Here is a 10,560-nt window from a genome sequence, read left to right as displayed (position 1 = left end):
CAAAAAAACAATGATGAATGCTGTGCATGCTGGGGGGTGGAAGGGTTAAACAGGGGGGCTCTAAGGGTCCCCTTTTCCCCCCCCACCCCCCCCCCCCACTGGACACACATTGTATAACAAGGGGTATAAAACAGGGAGTCTCTCTAATCCCTCCCTCCCCCCACTACCCAGCTCCACCCACCCACCCCCGGGGTCACACACATCGTTTCAATAAGACCAAAGTCTAACTCTCCCTATTGTAATCCACAGGGGGGTTCCTGTGGGTGGGGGGAGGAGCAGAAAGTGTTTGGAAACTACTGGGGGGGCCCAGGAGAAAAAGTTTGGGAACCACTGGTTTAGCCTATATTTATCAAATATTCACTTGGAGCATTTTAAGTTATTGATCATAGCAAATTTAACTGATTGATATGAAGTGATAGGAGTTGAGCTGTTTGGTGTATTTTCATTTTTGTAATATAATTTCACTGTTTCATATAATTCCAAATAAAATACAAACAAAATGAGTTCCTATGCTGTATCCCAAAACAATGTAAGCAAGTTTGAGACATCTCTGTACACCGTGAACTACGAATTAATAGCTGCAACATAAAAGCTACAAATTTGATAAAAAGCTCTCAAACTTGCTCCTCTGAAGGTATGAAACAGCCAACCAAAGGTACTAGTCAGCTTTAGAGAGACACTACTTAATAGACTAGGAATTGACATTTGCCCATGTATCATTGATCAACTCTGACTGGTGATCACAAAAACAATCTGAAATGTTGTCGTATTCAAAACCAAGAAATCCCACCTTTTCTGTCGATAAGTGCATCAACCTACAGCATGTACTTATGCAGTTTTTTTTAGTTTAGTAGAAAGAAAAAGAAGATTAGAACATTGCTACCTCATTTAAAAGACCTTGAGCATATGCCTTTGTGAATATCACCCACAACCTTAAACTACATTGGAAAAAAAATATATGGAAACCACCCTGATAACAGTTGCAGTTTTTCCTGTCTAACTCACCTTACTAATACTAGTTTTAAAAAAAAAAAAGGAGAAAAAAAAAGGTCTGTGACACTAGCACAGCCTGTAGGCATCACTGCAGCAGTGGACAACTTCAGAAGTTGGCTACCTAATAATCCCTTCCAATCCCTTTCCAAAGACATCAACCATAAAAATAGTTTTAAGATAACAAATCTCATATCTTGGTCATTTAGATGTGAAGTATCCCTATACAGTAATCAACAGCAACAGAAGCATGGCTGCCAGTGCGACGTGACATTCCCCATCATCCACTATGGATGTGATGTAACATGAGGCTAATCCAAGTTAGCTCCCAAGGACAGAAGCGTCTTCAATTGTTCACCCTCCCTAAAACTAGGTAGCGTGTATAGTTTGCACTACATACCCCCTGTAGATCCTCTGGTATCTCCTGGGGACAACCAAGCCCTTTACAAACAAGGGCCTCCAGAGCCTCCCCAGTGTGCTGGAAAGTCCAATGCCAGTGAGCAAGCCGTGCCTCACAAAAGCAGAGTTGACCGCTGAAGTGAGTGTGCATGCGTGTGACACTTTTAGGAGCTCAAGTTTAAATCCATTCAATGGGGATAAAGAACACGAAGAGCACCTGCTGCAACTGGGCAATCGCCCTAAACTGAACCAGCAGACGGACACGAGAATCCCACCAGAGCACATCAGAACAGTGTCTAACCAATGCTAATGCTACCGTGGGTCACACAGACCCTAGGCTAAAAACAGAATGTGGGCTAATTATAACACACAGCCTAGAAAGCTGGTGTGTGGAAATATTGAACTCCATAATACATCCATTCTCATGATTGTAAGCTATGCCTGTACCGTCTCACAGCTCTCTGCAATGCAATGGGTTCCATAAACCTGTACCTAAAGTGAAATGCAAACATAAAAGTCAAGTTCTCTGAAACCTCAGAAAGAGAGTGGTCTGAAGAGGTAAAGGAATACCCATAAATTGTAGAGTGAAGTGGTATTAAAGATAAAATGCCTGCACATGGGAGCAGGACCAGCTGCGATATGTCTGACCTTCTACACTGACAGATCTGCTGCAGCTAAAACATTTTACCAAAACAGTACGTCATAAAGACTTTGCTAAAACTATTTTTTTTATTACTGCAATACACAAAATCTTCATTCAGTGTTGCCTTATTTTGTTGAACTCAAATGTGATAGCATATGCTGCTGTTTGAAAAGTGTGGGAGTTCATAACTTTCATATAGTTAAAAAAAAGGCAAAATAATTCTGATTTCTTAATGTGTGCTCAGATCACTAAGCCATTTAATTGAAAATTGATTGTGATTTCTGGACACTACCAATAATGGTGCACATTTTGACTCACCTTGACCCTTTGAAAGTAAAGACAACATTTTGTCAACATAATTTTTTAAACAGGACAAAACCTGCTTGTGTTTGCACACAATATTATTTCTTGCAACATACCAAAACACTTGTGAGTAGTCTCTGTCACTTTGGATGCATCTGATCAGGGGTCCATATAAATTAACCTTTAAATTAAGGCCCTTCTCTAGTAATTTCGTCTAGTTCTGTCTGGAACAGTTCACATTCTAAGGACGACAGTCCAGGCCTACACAGGCAAGGTGAGACCTGCCCTCACTTATCTGTATTCAATGTCAATAATCCCTTTTTTCACGATTCATTACATAAATCTACGGCACCACAGTTGCAGCAAAAAAAAAGACACGTTTCAGACTACATTTACATGCCAGCATTTTCCCTATACTAGTTTCATGGTTCTAGACAATTAAGAAAATTGTCTAAACAAAAGAAAAAAGTATTCAGGAACTAAAACACCTCAAGCTGATCAAGCTTCATTTTTATACATTCATATACAGAACACACAGTATCTCGGTGTAAAATACAGCTTCTGCTAAATTTCAGACGATGCGGCAAAGGTCACGTTCTCCCATCCTGCGTCACATTTTCCTGAGCTGCAGACATCACTCGAACTGACCAATGGGAGGCGAAGAAACCGGAGGAGCCACACCCACAGCAGGAGGCAACAGGAAGCGACTCTACCACGGCTAAGACTTGACGCATCACGTTAAATTACCGTTTCAAAAATTTCTATGCAAAACTACGGAAGAATATAGCATAAGTTCATAACATAAAAGAGATAGCGGGTGGCCAAATATAAAGAGCTGCTCAGTATTCGAGGGGGAAATGCCGTCTTTTTCTTGTCTACACACTGAATTTTAATATTCAATGCTGACATAGTTGGACTTAAAACTCGTATCTAATTTGAGATACTGCTTTTATGACTCTTTCAGATGTACAGTATCGAGTTGCATGAGGCAACAGAGTAAAAATACTGACATCAATTACTGACCTAAACGTGACAAAATTTGTCAGCAAGATACATAAAGCTACTAATAAATCGAGAGGCTAATTGCTTAAGAGAAGCTTTCAAATGTCAAAACTATTTAAAAAAACGCGAACTTAAAGCCCTGTTGAAAGTACCCACCTGAACTCTGGTAGGGGATGTCTACTGCGATGCGACTGCTGGCAGTCTGAGACCAGCTTCAAGGTGATCTACCCTCCTATTTCCTCACTGCATGGAACTACTTTCTAGGGATGCTTATATCCATCCGACAAATAGTAAAAGCAAAAGCGCACGATCTCTTTAGGGAACCTTACCAGCGGCAAGCATTAAGGAAACCAAAGCAGAGAAATGCATATTTATGTAAATACTGACTCTTATGGTAAGATGGGTATTTATAAAACGCAAAGAACGTGGCGGAAGGATATGCTGATACATGATAGGAGTGATTAGTAAAGTTAGAGAGCCAATGGGAAAGCGTGAAAGCATCACAAGAGCATAAAGTAGAGCATGTGACCGCATTCAGGAAGGTAGTCAGACTGTCGTTCGGATTAGTATGCAACGTGGGTGTCCATTGCCTTTAATGGCTTTTCACTTTATTAGTGCTTAGGATGTACACAATATCGGCAGGTAAAACAATTAAAAGGCATCCAATTTTGGCATGCTGCAGTATATTCTGTAGCTGCTTTGGAGTTTTCTAATCATCCCTCTACCCCCCTGCATTTAGTTTATAAATCATGGAAAAAGATATTTATTAATTGTTAGCTATCAGCGCCATCTCCTCTGATTTACAATCAGTGAAGAGATGAAAGGGGTAAATTACTAGTTGCTTCAATGTGGTGCTGCGTCGCCATCTACCGATGGATAATTATACGACATGACTGGGATTTCACTAATGATTTTGTGTTTAAGTTTGGGGGGAATCTTTTGCTGAGGTCAGTCATTAAATCTTTGGTTATTTAGTTGACCAAAGATTTTGTGCTGAATAGAAAACAGTATATACATGTGCGCAAAATAATAATGCTAATATTAAATTCATCATCACTTATTTGTAATTGTAAACAAATAAAAAAGTATACATTTTTCTATTATAAGTGTAAAGTACATTTTGTGGATCTATTCCCAGGGTGTTTAATTATCTTGCCTCTTAATCAGCTTTGTCAAATAAATAAATGACACAATGAAAATAAATCTGCCACATGCCTACCCATTCCATCTATAGAAAAATAATCAGCTGAATCAATTTCAAAACTACTTAGCAACGGTGCTTGGCAAATGTCACATTTACCTTCAAACTGATAAAACAATGAATTTATGTTTTCTAAACTGACAAAGTTTAATAAAAGACCTACTATGTCCCTCTCCATCTATTTGGCTTAGTTCCTACCTGTTAGCAGATGCACTGGTAGCGCTGCTACTCCCGCTGCCCATGTTGTTAACAACTGGCTGCTGACAGCCTCTGAGCCTATGAACAACACTACAGTGTTGAAGGGAGTGGACACACCTTCTCAGGTAAGGGAAAAAAAAATCTGCAGTCCACTCTGTATGTCTACTGGTGAAGCTCCTGCCTGTCAATCAGCATTTAGTGTTGCTAACTCCTGGGCCACAGGATACAGAGACACTCTATAAATCTGTTGAGCAGTTAGGATACCTAATGCTTCTAAATATATTATGGTCTTACTGTACAAGAGCTACCAATGATAAATGGATAAATAAACTGAAATCGCAAAGCCAAATAAAGAAACTGCAACAAAAAGAAACAGAAACACAAACAGGCAGGCACTCAATAACACTCAAGGAAAATGTAAAATCATAATTTAATACACTTAGGTAGTGGAGAGAACTTTATGTGGTTAAAAACCCATGAGAGCACATAAATTGTCCACTTAAAGTCCTCAGTCTAAGTTTGAACTGTGAACCTAAAGTTATTCAGGGATAATCACATACCCTATGCATTTTATTAAAAAAGAAAAAAGGTAAATATATGTTCCCATGACAACAAATGTTTTAAAGATTTTTCTTTTTAATTTTGATTTGCCAATTCAGTTAAAAATAAAGTTGGGTTTTAAGCTTTGATTTAAAGGAACTCAGTGTTTGATCTGTTTTCCAGTTTTCTTGAAGTTGGTTCCATATTTGTGATGCATAGAAGCTGAATGCTGCTCCTCCATATTTGGTTCTGGGGATCCAAAGCAGACCAGAACCAGAACTCCTGTGTAGTCTGGAAGGTTGATACAACCTTTGTTGGTGTGATGCTAAATCACATATACAAATATTGCTACTTTTTCTTTCTTTTCTTAAATGCAAACTAAGGGAAAGGTTGCTATTTTGACAGTCACATTGTGCTAAACCTGGAAAAGAGAAATTTCTTCAGCTGAAAATCAGACAACCTTATGTGTAATGAAATTTGAGTGTCTCTATTGAGAGATACCACTTATTTTTCTTTTTCAAAAGTACATTTCAGACAAGCATTTACATTTGACTATACAGTCAAACACACTGAGTGGACAGTTGGCCTAACACCTGTTCATTAATCTGTCAGTTCATAAATAGATACCTAGAGACAATGAGGGTAAAGACTGATTAGCTCAGAAGCTCAGTGACCATCATTTCACACAGGCACACAGTGACACACACTGTCATTGATATTATAAGAGTTTTGCAGTATTATATTAGGTATTTAGTATGTTAACATGTTTTCCTCAACTTTCTCCTAGTACTAGTCATCAGTTATGATTTATCTACAATTATTGGATAAATAATTGTAAACTTCATGTGCTATTTTATGTCTTCATAAAATTTTATTCAGAGATGGCGTTATTCTTAGCTGTGACACCTTGCTTGAAGGTAGCATTGACAGAGCTATTGCTGCCAATACCTTCATGTTGTCTTTCTAAGTATTATACACTTGACTATCTTTCTGTACTTACTGACCTCTCTTTCCAAGACTCCAACTAAAAGAGCTGCTGATGTGACTAACTTTGTTACGTACACAAATAGCTCTTTGGGGTACAACCTACTAGAGACACTCTAGTCTCATCTTTTCTTTTTACACATGGCATGGCTATTTAGGCTTCTTCTGGCCACAACTTCCAGTGTGTACTGAAATTATTTGCTTCTGAGTGTGAAGCAGCCTGAAATAGAGTCAGCTCGTCTAAGTCTGAGGTCATGGTCCATAACAGGAAAAAGGTGAAATGTCTGGGTTGAGGCCAGTCTCTGCATCCAGCAGAGGAGTTTTAGTATATTTGCGTCTTCTTTGCAACCTACTGTTGGATGGAATAGCAGACGGATTGATTAGGGCTTCATCTGCATTAATGTTTGCACTGCTCCTGTTGTGGTGGATAAAGAGCTGAGCAAAAAAGCAAAGCTCTTGATTTACCTGTCCGTCCATGGTCCGACGCTCACCTACAGTCGAAATGAGCTACTTTGGCACGGTGGCTTGACTCAGTGTAAGAGATAGGATCAGGACCTCCCTCATCTAGAGTACACTCTATGTAGAGCTGCTACTTTTCCAAATCGAAAAGTCAGTTGAGGTAGTTCGTACTCGTACATGTGATTTGGAGGCCCCTTGGTGTTCTTAATTTGGAGGTTTTCTGGGCTTGTCCCACTGTAAGAAGACTTTCAGAAAGACCCAGAACTAGCTGGAGGAATCATGTATCCCACCTAGTCTGGCCATGGTATCTGCCAGAACGAGCTGGAGGATGTCAATAGGAAGAGAGATGGCGGTAGTGCCCTCTTGGACCTATTACTCCTGTAACACAATCTCAGATCAGCTGCAAGACAATAGACATAAATTATTTTATTCATGTAAAAAACACAACACAAACTTAGTCTTGAGACAGTGATATAGCTTGCCTGAGTGTTTTTATCTTGGAAGCATATTTAGCCAAGCAGCCCTTTCAGTTGACTTTTTTTAAAACACAGATAACAGGACTGGCAAGTGGATTGAAACCTTTTTTAAACAGAAAAGCCTACCAGGCACCAACACTATCTCCCATGAGAGCATGTTTTTAATCAGCCAATTTCTTTACCTCAATAATAGAAACATATTGTTTACGGTTTTTGCCTTTAATTGTCTTGCAAGTGAATACCTATGCTGTAAATTGTGCAGATTGAATCTGACAGCATACACGGTACATTGGAATGTACATCAATGTTATAAGAAGAGCTCCTTTGCTTTTAGAAAACTAATCAGTGAAGAATGCTCTGTTACAGCATTATCAGTAGCTGCTCTTAGGAAGGAACGGGGATGTCGCTTGGTTTTAAAATGGATCCTCACTACAAGAGAGATGTGAGTGTGCCAAGTGACTCATGTCAAGTGGATTTTCTTATCTATGAAAGATGGGTGGTTCTAATACAGAGGCTCCACTGTGCACAGGGCAGCCAAGGGGGCTGGCAAACATTAGGGGACAGAAGAGGCTTTCTCCAGACATGAGGTGCTTGAGGTTAGAGGACTAAGGACTAAGGACTAAACAGATGTAATTTCTAGAAACAACAAAAGCTAAAAAGATCTACAAAAAAGAAAATCTCCAATAGATTAGGTGGACCAGCGGGGAAAAAATTCTTCTAACAGGAATGCGAGAGGTGGAGTATTTTAACTTAAACTGCTCTATTCCTGACAGCTCTTCCTTTACCGAAGCAACTAGCAGCAACAGGAATCATGACAGAGTGGACTTTGCTCAAACGTCTCCTGGATGCTGTCCATCATCACTCCACTATGATCGGACGCCTATGGCTCACAGTCATGGTTATCTTCAGGCTGCTCATTGTTGCTGTTGCTACAGAGGATGTGTATACGGATGAACAAGAAATGTTTGTTTGCGACACTTTACAGCCAGGATGTTCAACTGTGTGCTATGACACATTTGCACCCATCTCACAGCCTCGGTTCTGGGTGTTTCACATAATCAGTGTATCCACTCCGTCGCTTTGCTTTATCATTTACACATGGCATAACCTGTCCAAGCAACCACAGAATAGCTCTCAGATGCTGGGAAAACGACCAAGGCATAAAGCCATTGATGTAAAGCAAGAGGAAAGACAACAGACCTTCGACTGCAGCTGTGACTCGGACAGTTGCTCAATCCACTCCCATAAACATCTAGGTCACAGCCTAGCAGATGTGCTGGAGGACCTCACTACACAGAACATTCAGAAAAAGGACCTAAACAATACAGTGAACTTGATCCATCCCCAAACCTGCACCTTCAGAGAGGACACTGAGGTAGCTCAAGTTGTTTCTGGTGGAGTTCAGTCCAAATGTTACATTTTCCATGTTTGTCTGAGGGCTGTTTTGGAGATCTGCTTTGTCTTGGCCCAGTGGAAGCTGTATGGCTTCCATGTACCTGTCCAATTTCTTTGCACTTCTTCCCCATGCAGGCAACCGGTGGACTGCTACATATCCAGGCCCACAGAGAAGACTATCTTCCTCCTCTTTATGTTCTGTGTAGGAGTTTTCTGCATTCTGCTGAACTTCCTAGAGTTAAATCATCTGGGTTGGAAAAAGATTCGTCATGCATTGAGGTTGAGAGAGAAAAAGTCTTGGGATGGCTGTCCAGGTATCCAGGGTGGATATAAACCTTTTCCACCTGACAGCCCTTCACTCACATCTTCTTTTGGATTTAGGGATGTGACCAGCACTACCTCTCTACCCACTCTGGATCTGGTGGTGGGTCACCAGCCTGATTGGAGCTGCGCACTTAGCCGTGAAGTTGTGGAAGTAGAAGTCAGGCCTGGACGAGCAAAGAGGTCGGACTCGCATAAACACGAGAGGCAGCTTCTGAAGAGCAAGAAGGAGATTGAAAGGTGCAAACAGAGGAGTGCTGAGGTCTGGATATAGACTGCCTGTGAAGAACCATGTTGTTTTATGCAGACAAAACTGGTCAAAAATGCCTGCTGCTGTGGAATGTGAGAAAACTCATTTACAACAGTTAACTTACAGTTAGCTTTAAGACACTTTTATGGTAGCTTTCAGTTTGAAATGACAACTAAATGGCATGGCTCAATGTAATGTGAGGCAAATTTCATTAAGCATAACCTTTCTGTGAAACGTTTGGTACTATTGTTTAATAAGTCTGTGCTTATAAACCCAGGCGGGACCATCCACAAGTTTTTCAATATTTGTGAGCAGAAGGGCTGATAATAACATACTCACAGCCTTAAGGTTGTCCTCTTCTAAGTAGTCGATATCTTAATTTCAGATGAGTTGGGGATCATGTCCTTGTAATTTGAACAACACAACTAATTATATAAATATATTGTAGCCTTGATTATTGGGATTAATATTTGCATTTTCTCTTCAGCAGTGTTGTTTTCAGGCTGGAACATTATTTGTCATTCAAAAAAATATATTTTGAGAAACTTAGCATTTCTAGTATTTCTGCAATCACTGTTATTTTTGATGCTGTTTTCTAATTCTGAGATTTAACTTTGAATTTCCATGTATTTCACAGAGTCATGAAAATATTTTGTTTGTCTAGTTTATACTGCAAACTTTTGAGTTCAACAGGCTTTCTAGGAACTTCTAAGTAGTAAAGAATTACCTTCTGTTTCTCATTTTGTTCCCATTTATTTCTTCTTATTTCCTTCACCTTTATTTCCTTTATTCAGATCACGATCTGAATGAAAACATATTTTGCAAAAAAATACTGGAACGAAATTACTCCATACTGATATAAAACTATCCAGTTTTCACAAAAGCTTTTCATAAGCCATGGGGGATACAACAAGTGGTTAGTTCCAAGGAACATTTTTGCAAATTATTTTTTACATAGAACCAAGTTGGTTTAAAGAGCTTCCTGTTTTCAAGAATTAAAATCAAAATAAAAAAAAAAAAAAAACACATTGTATTAAACATTGTGATGAATTAGAAGCTGCAAATCTTAGTTTAGTGTAGTGTTTTGCCATGTTTTCCTAAGAGTGCAGTGTATGGTGACCCATCTACATTGACTTGATGTGGAGTTTGAGGTGCAATTAATAGTCAGCAGTGGATACCAACCCCACATCTACCCTGGATAGGGATCCACATGGTCCATCTCAGTCCTACACTCTAGAAAAAAAACTGTAGCGTGGAAGATCTAGAGAAGGGGTCTCAAACTCAATTTACCCGGGGGCCGCTGGAGGCAGAGTCTGGGTGAGGCTGGGCTGCATAAAGGATTCCATAAAAAACATTTAAAAAATATCCTCAAATGTCATCAACATTTAATTATTTCTCC

At 39.6% G+C, this 10,560-nt stretch overlaps 2 protein-coding genes across 4 annotated transcripts in view; one reads left to right on the top strand and one right to left on the bottom strand.

Moving 5' to 3' along the window:
• Positions 1-4,796, bottom strand: part of pkma (pyruvate kinase M1/2a) — a 24,042-nt gene extending 19,246 nt beyond the window's left edge. The window contains exon 1 of one of the 3 annotated variants that reach the window (XM_015022376.1): positions 4,737-4,796. In XM_015022376.1, coding sequence (XP_014877862.1) covers positions 4,737-4,780 — 44 coding nt within the window. In that variant the 5' untranslated portion in view covers positions 4,781-4,796. Of the gene's footprint in view, positions 1-3,493; positions 3,602-4,736 lie in introns of those variants that run through there. The other 2 variants (XM_015022375.1, XM_015022377.1) reach the window with 2 other exon arrangements.
• A 3,202-nt stretch (positions 4,797-7,998) lies between these two features.
• Positions 7,999-9,653, top strand: gjd6 (gap junction protein delta 6). Its single transcript, XM_015022360.1, has one exon. The coding sequence runs from the start codon at positions 8,007-8,009 to the stop codon at positions 9,183-9,185; it is 1,179 nt and encodes a 392-aa protein (XP_014877846.1). The 5' UTR covers positions 7,999-8,006; the 3' UTR covers positions 9,186-9,653.
• The last annotated feature ends 907 nt before the right edge of the window (positions 9,654-10,560 follow it).

The sequence above is a fragment of the Poecilia latipinna genome, unplaced genomic scaffold (genome assembly GCF_001443285.1).
Source record: "Poecilia latipinna isolate Pla-1442-1.1 unplaced genomic scaffold, P_latipinna-1.0 Scaffold2991, whole genome shotgun sequence".
In the NCBI taxonomy this organism is placed as follows: domain Eukaryota; kingdom Metazoa; phylum Chordata; class Actinopteri; order Cyprinodontiformes; family Poeciliidae; genus Poecilia; species Poecilia latipinna.
Note: the sequence above shows the minus strand (reverse complement) of the source record. Positions and strands in the feature narration are given on the sequence as shown.

Coding starts and splice junctions, on each gene's coding strand:
- gjd6 (XM_015022360.1), top strand. CDS start 8,007: ATGACAGAGTGGACTTTGCTCAAACGTCTCCTGGATGCTGTCCATCAT.